The 20731-nt window shown below is 42.8% G+C and overlaps 3 protein-coding genes across 3 annotated transcripts; 2 read left to right on the forward strand and 1 right to left on the reverse strand.

The window, feature by feature from the left end:
* Positions 1-136: 136 nt before the first annotated feature.
* Positions 137-3472, forward strand: LOC117793591. Its single transcript, XM_034633950.1, has 4 exons — positions 137-379; positions 479-770; positions 839-2476; positions 2555-3472. The coding sequence occupies exons 1-4, from the start codon at positions 262-264 to the stop codon at positions 2796-2798; spliced, it is 2292 nt and encodes a 763-aa protein (XP_034489841.1). The 5' UTR covers positions 137-261; the 3' UTR covers positions 2799-3472.
* A 1950-nt stretch (positions 3473-5422) lies between these two features.
* Positions 5423-13099, forward strand: LOC117794313 (TRAF2 and NCK-interacting protein kinase). The gene is made up of 7 exons (XM_034634921.1): positions 5423-6179; positions 6260-6323; positions 6386-6672; positions 6736-7950; positions 9375-9623; positions 10315-10424; positions 11091-13099. The coding sequence occupies exons 1-7, from the start codon at positions 5565-5567 to the stop codon at positions 13036-13038; spliced, it is 4488 nt and encodes a 1495-aa protein (XP_034490812.1). The 5' UTR covers positions 5423-5564; the 3' UTR covers positions 13039-13099.
* Positions 13100-14083: 984 nt separating this feature from the next.
* On the reverse strand, positions 14084-16812 carry LOC117794291 (G-protein coupled receptor moody). Its single transcript, XM_034634896.1, has 3 exons — positions 16091-16812; positions 15352-16032; positions 14084-14775 (listed from the first exon to the last, which is right to left on the reverse strand). Exons 1-3 carry the CDS (start codon positions 16618-16620, stop codon positions 14352-14354), a joined length of 1635 nt encoding a protein of 544 aa, XP_034490787.1. The 5' UTR covers positions 16621-16812; the 3' UTR covers positions 14084-14351.
* Between the last annotated feature and the right edge of the window lie 3919 nt (positions 16813-20731).

A 20731-nucleotide genomic window follows, 5' to 3' on the forward strand; every position in this document is an offset into this window, starting at 1 on the left:
CAACAAAAGGTTTTTCTAAATTTTAAAATTTGCACTTACATTAATCAATGTGGCCGCATTCGACCAATAACGCGTTTCCGCGAAGAAAGTGAAATTAAAATACTGTCGATTAAATGCATAAAATCGATATTGCTATCGAAGTGAATTGCTGCCAATTGTTGAGGCTTGCCTTTGGATTATTATTTTTTTTTTTATTAAATTGATGCCGATGCATATGCAGTAGTTTAATGAAACGCAATTGAAACAAGGTGTGCTGGCGCAATGGATCAGTTCTCGCACGACTTGACCCTCGCCCTGGAGGAGACCTCGCTCATGGACAGGGCGTGCGGCGTTGGTAGGTGGGGCCCACGTCGAAGAACTCGATCAACGGGTAATTTGCGTAAGTATTTGAGCCGATGTTTTTTTTTTGTTTTCTTTCTTTTTCCTATACTCGTATATAAAACGCCCCTCATCCGCTTGCACTTCATCTGTGCTGCAGCTTGTGCGCCGCAGCCAACGGAAGATTCGTCGAGCAGTCCCACAGACACGTTAAATGCACACGGGCATGGCCACCATCCCAGTGCGAATGTGGATGGCCTGGAAGCACACACACACACACATACACACAATACAATGCTGCCGGCTAGCGACTCGGACGAGAAAGCCGAGGCAATGCTGCCCCTCCGCTTGCCTGGTAAGACTCTCAACGCAGCCGCAGCTGCAGCTGTTCGCATGGGAATGGGAGCCCTCGAGTCGGACTCTTTGAACGAGACCAATTTCAGTCCTGCTCGGTAAGTGAAAGTTGCACTAGCCAGAGACCTGAGAATGACAATTTCACATTTGTTCCATTGTTTTTTAGGTTCTACAAACCAAACTCGCGTCGGAAACGAAAGATTAAGCGCATGTCTATGGAGTTTGAATTCAGCAAGGAGACTAATTTGGCGGTGTCACCGCACAGTTTCATCGAGTCACCAGTGTATCCGGGTATGCTTAGCGCTGGAACTGGAACTGGCAACCCTGGATGTGTCTCCAGCAGCACGAGCACAGTGCGTAAGCGTGTGCTCAAGACGGATAGTGGCAATCGCTCGAATTTGTTTTTCTGTGGCAAGCGTAAGCGTTCCAACCGCGATCGTTATAATGAGCACGAGCAGGGAGCAGGTGGCCTAGGTACCGGTATCGGTACATGTAGTGGATCTAGTAAACTGCACTCTACGAGCATGCCGCGTTATACGCACATGGAGGAATATCATCGGATGCGTCCACGAAGCTACTCATCCACATCAAAGCCACACAGCGACCGTCTGTTGCCGCTCAACAAGGGGCTGCTATCCAAGATCAATCGCATTGCGCAATCGCAACCGCAACAATCACAAAAGACTGACAATACATCATCGAACATGGAGCAGGGTCAGGAACTGGAACAATGCCAAGCGCTGCCCAACACGGATGCAGCCGAGCTGCAGCAGGAGCTCAATGAGTGTGCGGCAGCTGCGGCTGTTGGTGACTTTAGCATGGAAACGCTTGTGCCTGTCAGTGATATTGAATCGCTGCTGAATACGCCGATGCCACCGGAAAATGCTGGTGCGGATTATCATGCTCATCGCAACAAGTCTCACCATGGTAGCATCCACGGACACGGCCTAGGTGTCTTAAAGTCACACCGCAGACGCCGTTTTTGCCAGACACCGCAACCGTTACAGGTGCAGTCGATGGACTGCAGCGAACTGTACGATTTCCTCAGCTCCAGCTCGCTGAGCTCCTCATCGGACAGCGAGGACGGCCATCGGCGGCATGACACTGATCGCGAGGGTGACGACGAGCTCACCGATTGGCCGGGCAATGAGTTTGGACCAGGTGGCAAATACGATCCCAAACGTAAGCTGACCAAGAAATCGTTGCTGCCACAAATACGTTCTGACGACACCATTGGGGAGGATGACACGCTCATGTCCGGCACTGAAGCAACAGCTACTACCACATTCATTGAGAGCTGCGCTGGCGGCACCTCACAGTCGCCCACGCAGCAGGATGCACTCCAGGATCTGTCCCGGTTTCAGCCGACGGCCTGCTCGGAGCCGATTGAGATTTGTGGAGGAGGCGCTAATCGGATCAATCGCAGCGTTGGCCTTAACGTTGACGTTAACGTTTGCTTGGACATGGAGAGCAATATGAACGGCATGCCGCCCATTAAGCAGATCGAGAGCGAAATGTCCGGTGAGACGTCGAATCCATTCCTCTCCTCGTCACCGCCCATGCAAGTGCAGGAGGTGCGTGAGATACGCGCCGGCTGTAGGCGCATCAACGGCGACCGTCCAGGATTCAGCATCAAGCTAAGCGTTAACGAACGCCTGGCGCGCTTCCTGCAGGATCCGCGCCAGACCCAAATCCGGCTGCCGGACATTGAGATCTATGAGCACGATAGCCTTCTAAATTTATCCACCCTCTATTCCCTCAACATGATCGTGGAGCACGGCTGCACGGTGCTAACCAAAACGAGGTAAGTTCAATTGACCGCCCACTTTTTTCTTATCCAAAACAATATCAACTAAGTTGTGTCTTGTGTCTCTTGTGGCAGAAACACAACGCAGTCTGTCCACGTTGATCCGCAGCGCAGTCTGCAGCAGCGTCAGGGTCAGGGTCAGGATCTCTTCAGTGATTTCAAGCGGCGCTGCTACGGTGACAATGGAGAAGACCCCAACTCTGATATCCCTGATATCCCTGATATCCCTGCTATTCATGCTGTCCAAGCTGTCCATGCACCTACTGCTACTGCCGCTGCTGCCACCGCTGCTGCCTCCGAGCTGCTGCCCAAGAAATGAAGTGAATTGAATCCAATTACCATCGCAAAAATGCGACATGCGACATCACTCGGAAATTCTAGGAGCTTCCTCGGGTTAATTTGTGCAACTTTTAGCCTATTTATTAAGCTGCTTTTAATGCGTTTGTATAGTGTCGCTTTTTACGAGTTTGTATGTACATCGGTCTATGTATATATATATATGTATGTAGTATCTACTATATATCAACTATATTGTATCTTGTTTAGGAGCAAGCGCATGCGAGTCATCCATCAGAATCGGTTGCCTCTATTCCCCTATGCCTTGACGTTGATATATTTGTATTAATATCTGAAGAAGGCACGGCTCTCTTTCTGCCATATGAGACAGACAGAGAGCAAAACGAGATAGACAAAGATGGATATAGAGGGCAAATTGGGTGTGAAATGTTATTCGCCATGCACTTGTCCCACTGTACAAATATTATTATTATTTGAAACTTGTTCCATAAGAGGAACTATGGAAATGCATATAATTGATTGTATTGTGTATGTGCACATAATTATTATAATAATTGTTTTATATAAATACCTATCATAAACATATTTGTAATTGGTGTAATTGTAATTATACTCCAGAAAGTACAGTCCAGTACGTGTAATTATCTGCAGAATATATATTATGATGCTGAAACAGTCATTGATTGACTTTGAAAACCATTTTGATATTAAAATATTATACTGGTTACCTAGCACTTGAACATAGTTGTCTTTTATACGATGCACACTTTTAAAAAGCTATTTTTATTTTACATATTTCTGTGTTATTTCCTAACAGATTTCGAAAATCTTAAAATAGTGTTAGATATGCAACGGGCATTAAATTTTATTTTGGATATTATCAGTTAAAATTACATATTTTAGGCCCATAAGCTAAGATATCATTTTGAACGTCAAACTAAACATTTTATATATAAAGCACAACTACTGTGAGAAGTTTCAGCCTTCTAGCTCTTACCGTTGAAGTCTTGGTAGTCATCTTTAATTAGGATAAAGATATACATATATAGATAATTCTCATAATTGGCTCAAAGAATCTGAAAGTACAAAAACAACATATCAAACATGTATGAATAGACTCGAAGATAGATGAACAGATCAATAGATAGATAAGAATAAACTAATAATCGATTTCTTCCATTGGCATGTCTCTGGCAAATGCTTATCGATATAGCGCGTTATTTGAAAATGGAAAAAACCAGCGAAAAATTGGAGAGTCGATTTGTTGGTGTCGATGTTGATGGGAATCAGGCGCATGCGCATTGCTGCACCACCTGGTGCCCCACTGGGTTGCCAGGCATGACTGCATGCGGCGGCAGCGGTGCAAAAATATGTTTGGCAACCCTCGACACAGCATTGTCTCTCTCTTGGGGGTCAAATCCATGACAGAAACGCGCTGCACTGTGTCGCTGCTGTATATGGTGTCCGTGTTCGTAACCGTATTCGCGTGTCCAGTGCTCTCTGTCATCCGTGTCCATCGGTCTCTTGTAGAGCTTTGGCATAGCTCTGGTGTCCTGGTCACTTGATGACTTGGTCTCTTTGCCGGGGGAGATCCAATCGCAGCAATTCTCTGGGCATGCAAATCGAATACGGAATTCAACAATTTGACTTCAAGCCAACAATTCTGGAATTAACTAAGCAACTAACGGTAATTTATTACACACGTAACTTGTGTGTGTGTGCGTTTTTGTGTACGTGTGCGTGAATAGTTGAGATTACTCCACGTGAGAAGGCGGCGTCTCCATTCGAGAGATTTGTGCTCCGCGCGTCGTCTGCTTATTGATTTTTCTATGCTGCACACACACACGCACACACAGACACATGCACACATACAGTCTTACTCATTCACTGCACACACACATACAGTACGTCAAGTAGTTGTGTTGACAAAGCAATAAATTCGCATTAAACTTTTGCAAAAAAAAAAAAAAGCAATTGTTTTTATATGTTTGCTTTTATGGTTTTGATTGTTTTTGAATAAAACTTAAACTCAAAAGAAAAAGATTCTTTGGGTTTAACCACGAAATTGAACCGGTTTCGGTTATGATCGTTGAAATCTCTTTATTTCAATTTTATCCGGTATGATTTTGCTTCACAGCATGAATTTCAAAACAGAACATTTATGAATCACCATTATAAAAAAGTTTTTTTTCATTGTTTTATGATAAATATGAGTTCAACTAAAATTGCAAATTTGTTTGAAAACAATAACATGTTTATAGTTTACCGACATAATTACATTACATTAATTGTTTGATTGAAGCGAAACTTATCGCTAGACCTGAAACGGTAACAAATCGGTTATTTTAGTTATGTTTTTGAATTTGTATATATTGAAAAATAAAGGTTTCAGTTATGGTTTCCGAATTTAATTGGTTATGATTTGAATCGCTGAATTTAGCTAATAAAAATAAAATCAAATGTGTGAATTTCGTTAATTGTCAAAACAATTACTTGACTTACTGTATGCAATAACTGCTTGCGTACGCGCATGTATGTGTGCATAGGTGTGTGTGTGTTTGTGCGTGTGTGTGTGAGCTAATCTCTTATCAATGTATAAAAATTTTGTGAACTTGTTTTCGTTGTTTTCATCAACTGCAAAGGGCGCTGCAATGGAGGAGCGTGCACCTAGTCGTCTGTAGTGCTGCTGCATGCGCCGGGAGCATGTGCAGCGGGAGCAGCAGCGGCAGTCAGAGCAGTTCGAGCAGCGTTTGAATCCCTGCAACGACGGCAGCTCGGCTCGTTGAAAATGAGCGCGTGCGAAGCGGCTGAGGATGAGGGAGTCGCCGAGTCGCCAGCCGGTGGGAAGACAGTTGAGGAAACAGAGTTGGCTAAATCCAATGGCCATGAGCAGGAGTCCAAGTCAAAGTCGAGGTCGAAGTCGAAGCTGATGGAGCAACAGTCGGAGAAAAAGGTGGAGCATCAAGTGGAAGCGATAACGGAACAGTCACCGCAACCGCAACTGCAACCGGAACCGGAACCAGAACCGGAGCCGGAACCAGAGCTGGTGCAGGCCAGCACACGGAGTGTACTCGATGCTGTGACAGCACCCTCCATTGAGGCATTGGTTAGCTGCAAGGAAGTCCTACTGGCGCAGAAGATCTTCGCCAGCGGCGGCACCGGACCCAAGGAGCTGCTCAAGCTCAAGGAGCCAATGCGTGTGGGATTCTATGACATTGAGCGCACCATTGGCAAGGGTAACTTTGCTGTGGTGAAGCTGGCCAGGCATCGCATCACCAAGAACGAGGTGGCCATCAAGATCATTGATAAATCGCAATTGGATCACACAAATCTGCAGAAGGTCTATCGCGAGGTGGAGATCATGAAGAAGCTCAAGCATCCCCACATCATCAAACTCTACCAGGTAAGTGTTCCAGTTCCCAGATCAATCCCCCGCCAGTCATTAGATAGATCCAACTAATCTTCCCCGATTCCCTGCTGCAGGTGATGGAAACCAAGAACATGATCTACATCGTCTCGGAGTACGCCAGTCAGGGTGAGATATTCGGTGAGTTGGGAACCTCTTGTACTCCATGGAGTCAACTTGTAACCAGTGCTCCTCCTCCACAGATTATATTGCCAAGTACGGACGCATGTCGGAGTCGGCGGCCAGGTTCAAGTTCTGGCAAATCATCTCCGCCGTGGAGTACTGCCATAAGAAGGGCATTGTGCATCGGGATCTCAAGGCGGAGAACCTTCTGCTCGACTTTAGCATGAACATCAAGATAGCCGACTTTGGTTTCTCCAATCATTTCAAGCCCGGCGAGCTACTGGCCACATGGTGCGGTTCTCCGCCCTATGCCGCTCCAGAGGTATTCGAGGGCAAGCAGTACACGGGTCCCGAGATTGACATCTGGGTAGGTTAATGTCCTTGATAATCCATTGCTGCTCCTAATCTTGTAATCTACGCTTCTTTGAAGTCTTTGGGTGTTGTGCTGTATGTTCTGGTCTGTGGTGCACTGCCCTTTGATGGCTCCACGCTCCAGAGCCTGAGGGATCGTGTGCTATCCGGTCGCTTTCGGATACCGTTCTTCATGAGCTCCGAGTGCGAGCATCTCATCCGTCGCATGCTGGTGCTGGAGCCAACGCGTCGCTATACCATTGAGCAGATCAAGCGCCATCGCTGGATGTGCCCGGAGCTGCTGGAGCATGCGCTAATTGCCAAATACAATCTGAACATGGAGCGGCAGGCGGTGCTCGAGCCCAGCGAGGATATACTCCGCATCATGGCCGAGTATGTGGGCATTGGGCCGGACAAGACGTGTGCCAGCTTAAAGAAGAACACCTACGACCATGTGGCTGCCATCTATCTGCTGCTCCAGGATCGCGTCTCCCACAAGAAGGAGCAGACGCAAACGAAGCCCACGGAATCCGGCAGCAGTCGGTTGCTCTTCAAGAGCAGCAAGCAGGCTCTGGTGCTGGAGCAGTTGCCCACACAGCAGCTGCTGCAGCTTCATCAACAGCAGCAGCAGCAGCAACTACAGCTCCAGCAGCAACAACAACAGCAGCAGCAACAACAACAACAACAGCAACATCAGCAATCAAAGACAATATCCACCACGATCCTGGCCAAGGATTCGATACACAAAAGACTTAGTCGCCACCAGACTGTTTTAATGAGTGAGCGCTCCACTGCCGATCCCTACTATGCGGTCAAGCAGCAGTCCCATCCCCATGCCCATGCCCATATCCGTTACATGAACGGTAACGGTAACGCTGACGATGCTCACGGACCGACTCAGACTCCGAGTCCGTGTCCGAGTCAGGGTCAAAGTCAAAGTCAAAGTCCGAGTCAGGGCATAGCATTGCCCACTAGGTATACCCCACTGCCGGGCAGCAGCTGCACTGCCTCATCCCGGGTTAGCCATCACAGCCTAAATTCACCGCGCAGCATTGCCGCCGCTCCACGTCCCGTCGGCATCTCGCTGAGCATTGACAATACCAGCAGCAGTGGACAGCAGATGCCATCGCTGGGCAATCTGCGTTGCCGGGAGCTGCTGCTCAATGCCAGCCAACAGCTGGAGCAGGGAGCACATATGCATCTGGCATCGCCGGCGCCCAAGCAGCTTCATCAGACTATTAGCGAGTACATAATCAAGCAGAGCACCGAGGATTGTCGCCAGCTGCTGCAGCAGGTGAGTTGCACCACAATCTTCATCTTTAGGCATAGTAACAAGCGGAGCAGTCGAGCGCACTCGACAGTAGGATACCCTGTACCCGGGCACTTAGGGTAGATGCCGATTCGACTGATTGCTCCACTGACAGCTATACTCTCATGACCGATTTAAAGCAAATTCGGTCCAAATGTAAACTATATCATATAGCTGCCACAGGAACGATCGGTCGAAAAACCCACCTTTTTTTGCCTTTTAGCGGGGGCTAGAAATTGATTTTAGACCCATAGTTTCGTGGCGAAATGTTTTTTGATTTCTTCTTCGTAGACTCCGATTTTCGTAGAAATTTTCATTTTTCAAAATTTTAAAGGGGGAACCCTATGGTATTAAAATCTAACCCCATATCTAGAGGTCATTTTTTTTTTTTACAAAATTAATTAACTTTAAATGCAGAATAAATTTAGAGGCCAAACCATGATCAAAATGACATTCCGCTTCTAAATCGGTTTAGTTTTTACAAAGTTATGAAAGTTTGAAGTTAGTCAAATCTTTGACTTGGCAACTTTACAAGTCAAAACTTTTGTCTGATTTATCATGATTTTTTACAAAAAAATGAAACGTCTCAGAATCAAATTTTAAGTGTTGTTTTATACTAATTACGCTATAAGGAGTTGATTAAAAGTGAAAACTTGAGATTTAAAATTTTCATTTTTCAAAATTTCAAAGGGGGGACCCTATGGTATTAAAATCTAACCCCATATCTAGAGGGAATTTTTTTTTTTACGAAATTAATTATCTTTAAATGCAGAATAAATTTAGAGGCTACACCATGATCAAAATGACATTCCGTTTAAAGTTGGTCATACTTCTGATTTAACCACTTTACATGTCAAAACTCGTATCCAATACTTCATGATTTTTTACAAAAAAATAAAAGGTCTCAGAATCAAGTTTTAAGTATTGTTTTATACTATTTACGATGTAAGCAGTTGATTAAAAGGTAAAAATTGAGATTTAAAATTTTGAGTTTTTGAAAATTCTAAGGGGGGACCCTTAGCATCAAAATTGAAATTAAGATCTGGAGCAAAAAACTTTGTCGAATGAATTTAAAAATATTTGAATGAATAATGAATTTAGAGGCCAAATCAATATTTATATATATATATCGCATATTGATTTCTTGTTTTGTTTTCTAAAATGTTCTGTTATATGAATTGTTTATAAAGAGCAACAAATACACCGCACTTGAAATAACATTCATAAAAAAACCTCAAAATTAAGAACCATAATCCATTCCACATAATTTGATTTGAAAAAAATCGATGAATCTTTGAATCGATAAAGTTAGCCGATAAAATGACAATTTGATTTTTTATTGGCAACTTTGACAACTCGATTTTAAACTCGATGCACAATTTGAAATTTATTTTTATTGCTCCTTACAGTCCACTGCCATCGCCGAGGCGAAGAAGGAGACAAAGACGAAGAGGGAGAAGGAGAAGGAGGAGGAGCACATACCAGATCATCTGACTGCCTCGACGCCCAGTGTCGATCACAACAAGACAATAAAACCCATGTCCAGCTCGAACAGTTTCGATTCCACCACAAATCTCAATCAAAGCTTTCGCTTCAAGATGTCAGCCGAAGCCAACCGACTGTTCCAGACTCTGCAGGAGAGTCCATTGCCCATTGAGGTACGTGCCACTTTCAGCTTTAGTTTACCGATTTGATGGTACATTTCCTTGGGAGTGCATGTGTCCTCCATGGTTAGTTCTTTTTTTTTTTTTTTGACAGTGTACGTCTTTGTCTTTGTCGAATATTCCAATCTTACTTTTTGCGTATTTCATTAGAATTACTTGTACACCGTGTCCTCCATGGTAATTTTTTTTTTTTTTTTTGCTGACAACGCTTTTTTAATTATGTAGCTAATTTTTAAGTGCGTCCTCCATTGACACTTCATTTAAATAGAACAATTTAAGTTGCAATTTTCGAATCTGTGGTGTACTTCCTTGAAAGTGTTAGTGTCTTTCATGAATTTTATCTAAGACATATTTCGCTGACTGAATTTTCATATATTATTAACCAACTATTACACCAAGTTCTCCATGTTCACTTTTATTCGTTTAAAAATTTGTCTGTGTAACTAGGCGCAACATTTTAGCGAGACTAAATTTTGAGAATTTCCGTATACCACAACTTAATTTCATGTCATCCATTGTCACTTGATATCCTGTGGTGTCCGCTAATATCCATGCTCACTTGGCACACTCAAATATACGTTCATAGACTGCACTTCATCAACTGGAGGAAGTCTAACCTCATTTATTTAGTTTTATCTCCATGTTCACTTTATGTACCTACTAATTGCTCTTCAATTCACATCAGAAACCTAAGCGCAAGGGAGCAACTACAAATGGAAACAGCAATGGCATTGCCAGCGAACCAGGAAAACCAGCTGAGGAGTCTGGACAGGAATGCAAACCAAATGGAGATGGGTGAGTTAGATGACTTTGTGGAGGATTGGGATGGGTATCGATACGTTGATATCAATATTATATTGGCAAAGGATTCTGTTTTTCTGTAAAGTATAAAAAAACATTAGATAGGTGTATGCACGATTAATGGATTTTTAGAGATGTGTCTCTTAAGTCACCTTAAAGTGGTTGGTTGGATGTTCGATACCACCCCGTGATCACTTGATCACGGATCGGAAAATAAGCTGTATATCAGGTTTTTAATAAAAGATATAATGGTGAAAATTATTTTCCAATTTGGTTGAATAAGAAAGGAATAAAAAAAACGTTGCAAACACTGTAAAAACCAATCTGACACTCAACTATTTTGCTCGACTTTTAATCTTAATTTAAGCAGTTTAGTCACCCATAAAAATAGATATATTATATAAAATCGAACCCAAAAAGTGCACCTATATATGTTGTAATATAAAGATAATTCAAATAGTACATAAAACCGGAGCTGTTGAATTTTTACCTTCAAACCGACTTTAGTATGTTTGACCTCGCGTTCGTTCCGACCAACGTTAGAATATGAAATTCAAAACTTAGGCTTATTTAACCCATATTTAGTTATAAGAAAAATATCAGCTTGATTGAACGACTATTTTGGACTAAGCATCCCAATTAATATGTTTGTTGTTTCAGGCGCGAGAAGAAGACTTTTGAGAAGAAGGTGCTGGCCCAGGGCAGCTCCAGCACCGACGAGGGCTGCGAAACGGATCAGGGCAATGAGGGTGCCAAGGAGGGATCGCAATCCTCGACGGATCTGACCAGTGCGCAGGCAACCCGGACACGCTCCTATGCCAGCAGCAGCAGCTCCAGCGGCGTCCTCGCCGGCAGCTATTCGAAGAGCCTCAGCCAGAATCTGAGTCGCGGCTCCTCGAAGAGCAACTGCAGCGCCTACGAGAGCCTTGACTTTGTGCTCCCCTCCGTGCCGGATATTGCCGGCAGTCTCCCCTCCTGCATGAGCAACTCAATGCTGGCCGCCACCGCTGCAGCTGCAGCAGCTGCTGCTACCTCTGCCTCTGCCTCCGCGTCAGCCTCAGCCTCAAACTCCATTTCCATCTCCAGCGAGCACTCGTCGGAGCGTTCCCTGTACAGCAGCCACAACTCATGCATCCATATGCCCAGTGCGTTGAATTTGCTGGCGACACCGCCTCCGACACAGGGCCAAGGTCAAGGTCAGGCGCAGGCGCATGGACAGCCAACCAACCAGTCGCCGGCGCCGCCGCCGCCGCCCTTTGTGGATAAGCGATCGCCCATCCACTTTCGGGAGGGTCGCCGCGCCAGCGACGGTCTGGTGGCCCAGGGATTGCTCAGCTCCAGCTCGCTGCTGGGCGCCAGCCGCGTCTACGGCAGCTATCGATATGAGCAGGCCAAACGCCACGGCTGGCTGGAGATCCAGCAGCTGCAGCAGGAGGCAGCTGTCTATGCGCCCGGACATGCTCACGGCCATGGACATGGTCATGCTCATGGGCATGGTCATAGTCATGGTCATGGTCACGGTCACGGTCACAGTCATGGTCATGGTCACCTCGCACTGGAGGAGCTCAGCCTTGCCAATTGTCAATTTACACACGGTCAATTTTATGCCATGCCCGTGAAGCCGCACCAGCAACTGCATCATCTGCAGCAGCAACAGCAGCACCATCACCAGCAACTGTCCTATGTGCCGCCTCCGCCGCCGCCGCTGCTGCTGGAAGCGGGCACTGATCTCTATGCCAGCCATGGTCACGCCTGTTATGCACCACCGCCGCCTCCGCCGGGCGTGTATCCGCATCCGCACCAGCACCAGCATTTGGTGAGCAGCAGCGGCGGTGTGGCCATGTCACCCATGTCGCCCATGCAGAAGCCGCCGCTGCAACAGCAGCTGCTGCAGCATCGCCTGCTCCAGCAGAAGCGACAGCTCTTCCAGAAGCAGTACGCTCTGGAGGCACAGCTGGCGGGTCGGCATCATCATCATCATGTCCAGCACGTCCAGTACAATCACAGCCATGTGCACGCCGTGGTGTCACCAGCACACACACACGCACATCCACATCCACATCCCACATCCGAACAGCATCTCGCCGAGGATCTGTACGAGCTGGCCATGCTCGACCGACCCAGGAGTGGGCCACCGCGTCTGCAACACTCGCTGACCATGCCCGGAGCACATGCCTTCAGTCAAATGAACCTGAAGACATCCTACATTAGCCAGCCGGCAAGTGAATCTCTGCCAGGTGTGGGTCAACAGGTCAGCGTAACCACAACAGCCACAGCATCGGGTGCATCATCAGCGCCACCGCCGTCCACGACGCCAGCAACGCCACCAACAACTCCGCCACAGGCGCTGCTCAACAGCCATGGAGGAGGAGCAGGAGCAGGAGCAGGAGCAGCAGGCGGAGCAGGAGGCGGAGGTCACGGGCATGGTCACACTCTTGCTCATGCTCACGGGCACATGCATCATGGACTTGGCGAGGCCGAGTATCATGTGAGATCACAGACAACGACACCGGTGCTCAGTCTGTTCACTCCCAGTTGGCAGACGATGGTGAAGCCACTCAGCGAGAGTCCCATTCTGGAGATCTCCGAGCATCTGGAATCGGTGTGAGATGCCCATGGTGCACTGTGTGGCAAAAACCATTTTATTACGCTCGCAATCGCAATTAAAATATTTAAAATTAATAATTAATTTTATCCAAAATATACATGCATACAATAATACTATATACTATACGATATACTATATACTATATACGATATACTATATATATTATACACACACACATTTATAGGTTTACATATAAATATATATATACACATACATACATATACATACCGTTAGCGATCCGAACTAAACGAAGAATGTATGATTCAAATTTGATCAATCAAAGTCGATATACATATGCATGTAATCGATATCGATACCGATATGCAGACGAGTATTACCATAATAATACTGGATCATTTAGTTGTGTTACTAGAATTAAGTAGTCCAAGTTTCGTACGCATTAACATTAACTGGCATATACAATATGTATATTGATAATAATTATATTAAGAGCTCTACTTGTGTATTGATCTGGTACTAGAAAAGATTCTAAAAAGCGATTACGATATCGATAACGATAAAGAATTGGCGAGATGAAAACAACGTAAACTACTTACATACATACATATATCAATTATTCGAAGCATTTATTGAAGGTGCATTGGATATGTGCATCCTATGCATATATACCTACATATATATATTCATATTCTGTTATAGATATGTACGATATGTATGTATTCACATACATATATACATATGTATGCATTGGTACAATAATTAGCGGCAAGCAGCAAAAACATCGATTGTTCTTAAACAGGAAATTTAAAAATGTAAAACCCAGATATTAAAAAATTCATTTGGTACTATATAAAATGCAAAAATTCTTTTCGATCCCGATTTAGCGATGCCTCAGACAAGTTTCTGAGCGAGGGATGGGAGGAATGGGCGGCGAACGTGGCGAGTCCAAGCTTTATATATAGATATAGGGATCGTACTACGATTTTAAAGAAAGAAATATTCCTTGATCTTAAAATCCGAAAAATAATTCAAGCCCAACACTAGGCCTTTTTCAATTTAAAGAAAACACAGTAAAGATCAAAAGTACTTGTATAAGAATAAAATAAATAATATTTTGTGATCGAAATGATACAAGATACTATGATATGATCGTGACGATCCCTATATATATGAACCCAGAAGTTTCATAATAATTACAGATTCGGGAATATGCATACAGATATGGATATGAATTCGGATGTGGATATTTGGCCAAGTTGATACACGATCATTTTTCAAATATTGCGATGCTGTCGATGTTGGGGACGGAGCTCGGTGAGAGGGATGCGGGGTGTTCTCTATATGCATACAGATCATGTTTTGGCCGCCCGATTCGACTCAAGATGCTTCTTCATGGCGCGTTGATGCTGTTGCTGTTGCTCCGATTGATGACACCGCAGAAGGTTCCAATAGGCGCGTCTATACTCGGAGCTCATTAGCACATAGATCAGCGGATTGATGCAGGTGGTCAGATAGATCAGCAGATAGCCCATTATGTTGAAAACGTGCACATTGTTGGCACTCTTCCAGATCTTGGCAACCGTTATGGGCAGATAACAGATCACAAACCACACGAATATCACGAGTATCATCTTTAGCAATCGACGATCTTTTGCACTCATCCTTCCCGGATAAATCGACGATGCATTCGACGTATTACCCATGGAAACATAGTGCGATTTACGGGGACTAAATCGCGTAAAGGAGGTGCGCAATGAGGTTGTAATCGGATTCTTTCTGAAAAGTGAAACGACATTAAAATATTTTTAAAAATCTGTCATCGATTCTTTACGTAAATAAATGCGATATAGCTTAAGAAATAAGCAACTTGTGTTTTATAATATGTTAGATAAAAATAGTTTCTCATCTATCAATTGTTTAATATATCTACACATTTTAAGATAACATTAAAATTATGCTGATCATAATTAAATTCTAAAAATTATTTTTCTATTTTCAAAAAAAAAAATTAGAAATTAATTAACTATTTATCAGAATAAATTCACTATAAAATAATAATTTAATTTAATTTAATTTAAACATAAAATTTAAGTTACTTTACAAATATTCTTATTTAAATCAGTTTTCACAAGATCCCCCAATCTAAAAGCAAAACATCTGAAATTTTTCCATTCATCTAGATTCTTGAAGACAATATATTGCAGAAATTTTTGATATACAACAAATTTTTTTGATTTTTTGGAACTTATTATCTTATCTTTTTGAAATTGAACGATCTTGCGTCTCTGATCATATAGTTTAATCGGATAACATTACTTAAGACTTTGCTGGGTATTTTCTGGGAATACTTACGAGTTTCTGCCCTGCTCGATTAAGGTTTGGGATCGGCCGATGTTAGTGTCGTTTAGTGAGGAGTCTGTTACCGTTGCAGCTGTCGATCCTGATCGCGTCTGCTTGTTGTTGGCAATGCCTTTGTCCTGCAACACGACATTAGCATCGATGGGAGATTCCTTCTTTATGCTGTAGGAGATGGGAAAGCTCTCCGAGGAGACGTTGTCGTCGATAAAGGCGAGACTTTCGTGCACAACAAAAGGACGAACTGTCTCCTGACTAGCGGAGTCAATGTCCTTATTCTTCTCCTTATCTTTGTCCCTGCTTTTCGCCTTGCTCTTGTCCTTGTCCGACACCTTCTTGGCCAGTGTCTGCAGCTGTGGCGTCGCTTGGATTGGTGGCGTTGTGGCGATCTCCGAATTCTTGGCCGCATTGGCGCCCGCCCGAATGGCGGCCTGGCGGACAAGAAGGAAGATGCGGGCATAGCAGATGACAATGCAGATGCAGGGCAGCATGAAGGCCGTCATGAAGAGGAACTCCTTGGGCGATCGATCGTTCTTGTCATGGAGTATGGAGCAGGAGCCAATGCTCTTGTCCAGACCAAAGCGACCCCAGATCCCTCGCCACGTGGGTATCATGATCGAGAACGTGATCAGCCAAGTGCTGGCCACCATAAGCGCCAGATAGCGTCGCTGATAGATTCTGTTGAAGATCAATGAGAGAGTATTATTCAGTCATCACATATCACTGAATCAATTACCGTGGATACTGTCGCGGATGGGCAATGATGATGTAGCGATTGATGGTGATCAGCGATACGGAGAGAAGGGAGACGGCCATCAGGCCATAGCGGAGCAGGGGAAACAGACGACAGAGGAGATCACTGTGCGTCCAGGCGCGCTCCTTGAATGTGGATGTGGCCAGTGGCAGATTGAAGCATCCGAATAACAAATCCGAGCACGAAAGATTTATGATAAAGATGGCCGTAGAGTTGCGTGTTTGTTTGCCACGTGAGAGGGCGATAATGGTTAATAGATTGCCGGGAACACCGACAATGATGAACACAATGCAGGCGATCCACGCAAACGTGAGCAACTCATCCGAGTAACCCTCGAACAACTGATTCTCCTGCTCCTCCCCCAAATGCTCCACACTGCTCCGATTAGCGCCAGCCTTTCTGGCCAATCCCAATCCCAGTCCCAGTCCCAAAGGCTGCGTCACTGGCACACTGAGCAGCTGGAGCTGGTGCTGGATCTGGGCCTGCGCCTGGCTATCGAACTGGCGTAACATGCTCCACCCCAGTGATCTCTGGGCTACTCTTTGCGCTGAGGGGTGTGGATGTGGATGTGGACGTGAACGGGGTGAATGGTGAGGTGATGCGTGCTCTTAAGGAATGCGGCGTTTGAAACTATGACGCGCTCGTTCCTGCGCCGATTTTGTACTAAACTAAATTCTATACATTTACACTAGCCCAAATAGCCCAAACCATCCAGCTAGAAACACAAAAAGAAAACACACACTCATCCAGAGTGCTTCAATCGGGGTTGCACGACTTGCAAATACCGATTCATTCCTTAACCTATCACTAAAAAAAATTTTGAAACTTAAATACATTTGAATGTAATCAGTTAATTTCAATTAGAAAAAATATCTGATAATTGTAGATTGATACGAGAATCCACGTGTTAAATTTCAAAGCTGTAACTTTTATAGTTCCTGAGATTAATGGAGTGTTGAAGATAAGCTATGTTTCAATAGATTAAATAAAACATTTTCGGGTATTTTTATCATTTCTTTAAATACATACTAAGTATTTGAATCCACATACTATATTTAAAAGCTCTAGCTTCTACAGTTTTTGAGATCAATGCGTTTTTTTTCAATACTAAAGAACTCTCTTTTCAACAATAATTTTAATAAATAATTGCTCAAAACTATGATTATTGGTTAAGTTGCTTAAAATAACTCAAAGCTAACCATTATAAATTAAATATTATGATTATGATGTAATTTTTATAATAAAACTTATAATGATTACAGTACTTAAATACCTTTCTCAAAAAAAGATTTTTTAAAAAAAATGGGACTCTCTTTTCGACATTTCAACAGTTACAGGGTATTGAGAATGAAACGAAACGAAACTTTCGAAAAGGAAAACAACACAATTTTTATTGTATACAACAATTGACTTCATCATCGGGTAATTTGAAATGAGCGGACCGCTTTGTTTACATTGTTCTTATACATTGGCTGTTTTTGTTTTTGGTATTGTTTCTTTTTTGGAATTTTCTAATACAATACACTACCAGGGCTATAGGCTACTATTTCTCAGCCAACCAAAGAAATTCCAACTTTGCTAATATCATTAAATGATCACTCGCTGCCCTGGAGAGTGATCTCTCACGGTTTCCAAATTGAATTTTTCGATTCTTTCGAGTTCCAGCAATGATCATGCATACATAGTAGTACGAGTAGTTTCTTCCGCCTGACTGCCGATAATACATATAAGCATGATATGGTTAGAAAACAAAAAAAGAGAGCATAACTTTTTTCCGAATTACTCACATAGATCCAGTCAAGGGAATGATCGTCATTCCTTATGGGATAGACAAAAACTAGTACGCACTAAGTATGGACAATAGAAGTTTAGAATACAGAGTTACTTATGGAGTATATACGATATTATGGACAAAAATTCCTTGTTGAGAACTTATAAATTACTTACTTATAGAGTATAACACTTTTTGTTAAAATGAGTGTGCAGAAAGTACATTTAGATACAAAGTACAGGTGGAATTATTCAAAAGGTATTATAATATCCTCTAAATAATATACATTTTCGGATACAGCAATACTTATGGTATGTGACATAGAAACTATTTTCTCTCAGAATACCAGAAATAAGATTGAAGAATGCTCAGAAACATATTTTGGACATATATGAAGTATTTGGGGTATTTATACTGACTGACTGACTGATGGGAGTTAAGTGATTTATCAGGAGTACTTTTTTTTGCTAAGTGATCTCCTATCCTATATATGGTATATAAGGCTGGGACATTAGTTGGTTCACAATGGTCTCATGGTATTCAACGTCATCAGCGTCATTGATATAAAAGTCTTAATTAATTAAGCAAGCAAACAGTAACCAAAATATATATCTACATATATACATATACATATGTATGCCGTACATATGTATATAAAGAACAACAGTCGCACAGTAGCCGCAACTGAGCAATCGAGTGATGGGTGCGGGTTCCCTCCGGGCCCTGAACTCCCGGTTTATTGAGTAGAGCGCAATGAATGGGAGTGAGAAATGAAAATGGAACTGCAAATGAGAGTGAGAGTGTCATAGTTTATGTGTGTGTGTGTCTGTGTTATACTCAAAACAACTGAGTCAGAAGAAAAACTCTTTGGCAACAATTGAAAATTGACCGCGTCGTCGTCTTGAACTCTCCCCAGTCCATTCCAACTGTGAAGTGTTTGTTTTTATGCAGGCACACACATGCAATATAGTATTTATGTATACACGTATGTATATATATATATACTTTATATATTTATAATGTTGTTGTGGCATGCGGTTGGCATCGATTCCAAACTGACCACTAATCAGATGCACTTTCAATGGGGAATGGGAAAGGGGCACTTTCTTGGCAAACTACACAGCGAAAGAACTCTGGAGAATTGTTTAGAAATCAAAAGATATGATATACGATTTCCATTGGCATTTACACACGAGTATTTGGATATCTAAAGACGATCGTGTTCTTGACACAATAAACAAACACAAACACACCCCGGGCAATAAAATCGTCTCTACGATTTGAGTAAATATTTAGGGGGAGAAATGGAACCCGTAATCGAGTCGTAACCTTATCAATATCATTATCAATATCAATTCAAGCAATTTGTGTAATTCTTGGATACTGAACAAATCTACGCGTTAAGCAATAGATCTTTATTTATATTTTTTTTTTATTTTATTTGAGTAAATATATATTACAACATCCGAATCAACATTTAATCATCAGGTATAACTGTACAATCCAGTACGCATGGCTCACCATCGGGTGTATAAAGAACTACTTTTACAGATTCATCCAAGTTCACAGTTTTTGGAATTATTTCATTCGATTCAATGCTATTATTGGAGCTTGTATCCAGTGAAGCTAATTCTTGATCTAGATTATAAATATCATCATTACCATCGTCCACAGATGACAAATCACTGTCTAGCTGATTTTGATAATTTGCATCTGTTTCTTGAATCTTTAAATTATTTTCACTTCTTAGATAATCGATTTCTTCATCGGTTTCGGATGGTTGAAGCAAAGCTAGTAATTCTTCTGACATTGACGCATATCCACGGATCAACATTAAGTCGTCGTGCTCGGAATTACGAGTTGCTTCAAGATCTTCTGAATCAGCTTGACTTTCAATTTCTGAGGATCCACCGATAGCTAAAATATCTACTAATTTAGTTTCAAGTCCTTCTGTTATTATTGGTTTTGCAAACTCTTCGGCATATTGCAGATTTTTATTTATCTGCATTATATCCTTAAATTTCGTCTGCAGATAATCCTCAATTAGTTGATGCTCCGATGATTTTGGCGTGGCTTGACCTTCAATTTTTTCAGCCCCTTGGAAGTCTTCACTGGTCGACATAGCTTCTGATTGAGTTTCTATATCTTCAGAAAACGACACAGCCGCAGTTGAGGTTCTGGAATCTGTAATCGGTATATCTTCAAGCTGGATTTGCAGTCCTTTATCGGATGAAAATGTATCTTGAATTAAATCAATATCATCTTTCTCAGCATGCAAATACTCTTCAGTTTTTTTTTGTAGTGAACATAAAATATCTTTCATGCTTGGGTACATAGTTTGCAGATATTCTTCTGCTTCTTGATTAATTGCAGATGGTACGAAAAGAGCTACACGATCATCACTCAAATTATCCACTGCTTCTTCCAAGTCTCCACTAATCCGGATAGCAGTATTTGATTCGGAGGGTTGATGTACTTCGTTTTCCCGATCGTTGACAGATGATACAGTCTTATCGGATTCATCTGTAATATCTAAAATCTTCATGCCATTTTTTAGTTCTTCACTATTCTGCATTTTATCTCCTTCATCCGATTGCAGATGCTCTCCGGTTCCTTGATCTTGAAGAGCCTTGAACTCCTCGAGAGTTGAATCATTATCATCTTGTTGGATTGCAAGTCCATCGCATTCAGTTTCCAATATTTCATCCGATTCTTGTTCTAGGTCTGAGACAACTTGAATACTTAAACTTCTTTTGTAGTTATACAGAAATTTTACCAAGGCCAATAGAGTTATGCCCAAAGCGAATTGTACTGAAAACAGTGTAGTCCCGAAAGTTATAGCATTTAAGAGT

This window comes from Drosophila innubila, chromosome X, assembly GCF_004354385.1.
Source record: "Drosophila innubila isolate TH190305 chromosome X, UK_Dinn_1.0, whole genome shotgun sequence".
Taxonomy (NCBI): Eukaryota; Metazoa; Arthropoda; class Insecta; order Diptera; family Drosophilidae; genus Drosophila; species Drosophila innubila.

Coding starts and splice junctions, on each gene's coding strand:
- LOC117794313 (XM_034634921.1), top strand. CDS start 5,565: ATGAGCGCGTGCGAAGCGGCTGAGGATGAGGGAGTCGCCGAGTCGCCA. Junction 6,324..6,385: donor CAGTCAGGGTGAGATATTCG/GTGAGTTGGGAA, acceptor CCTCCTCCACAG/ATTATATTGCCAAGTACGGA. Junction 10,425..11,090: donor TGCAAACCAAATGGAGATGG/GTGAGTTAGATG, acceptor TTGTTGTTTCAG/GCGCGAGAAGAAGACTTTTG.
- LOC117793591 (XM_034633950.1), top strand. CDS start 262: ATGGATCAGTTCTCGCACGACTTGACCCTCGCCCTGGAGGAGACCTCG. Junction 380..478: donor TCGATCAACGGGTAATTTGC/GTAAGTATTTGA, acceptor TCTGTGCTGCAG/CTTGTGCGCCGCAGCCAACG. Junction 2,477..2,554: donor ACGGTGCTAACCAAAACGAG/GTAAGTTCAATT, acceptor CTCTTGTGGCAG/AAACACAACGCAGTCTGTCC.
- LOC117794291 (XM_034634896.1), bottom strand. CDS start 16,620: ATGTTACGCCAGTTCGATAGCCAGGCGCAGGCCCAGATCCAGCACCAG. Junction 16,033..16,090: donor CATCCGCGACAGTATCCACG/GTAATTGATTCA, acceptor GATCTTCAACAG/AATCTATCAGCGACGCTATC. Junction 14,776..15,351: donor ATCGAGCAGGGCAGAAACTC/GTAAGTATTCCC, acceptor TTCACTTTTCAG/AAAGAATCCGATTACAACCT.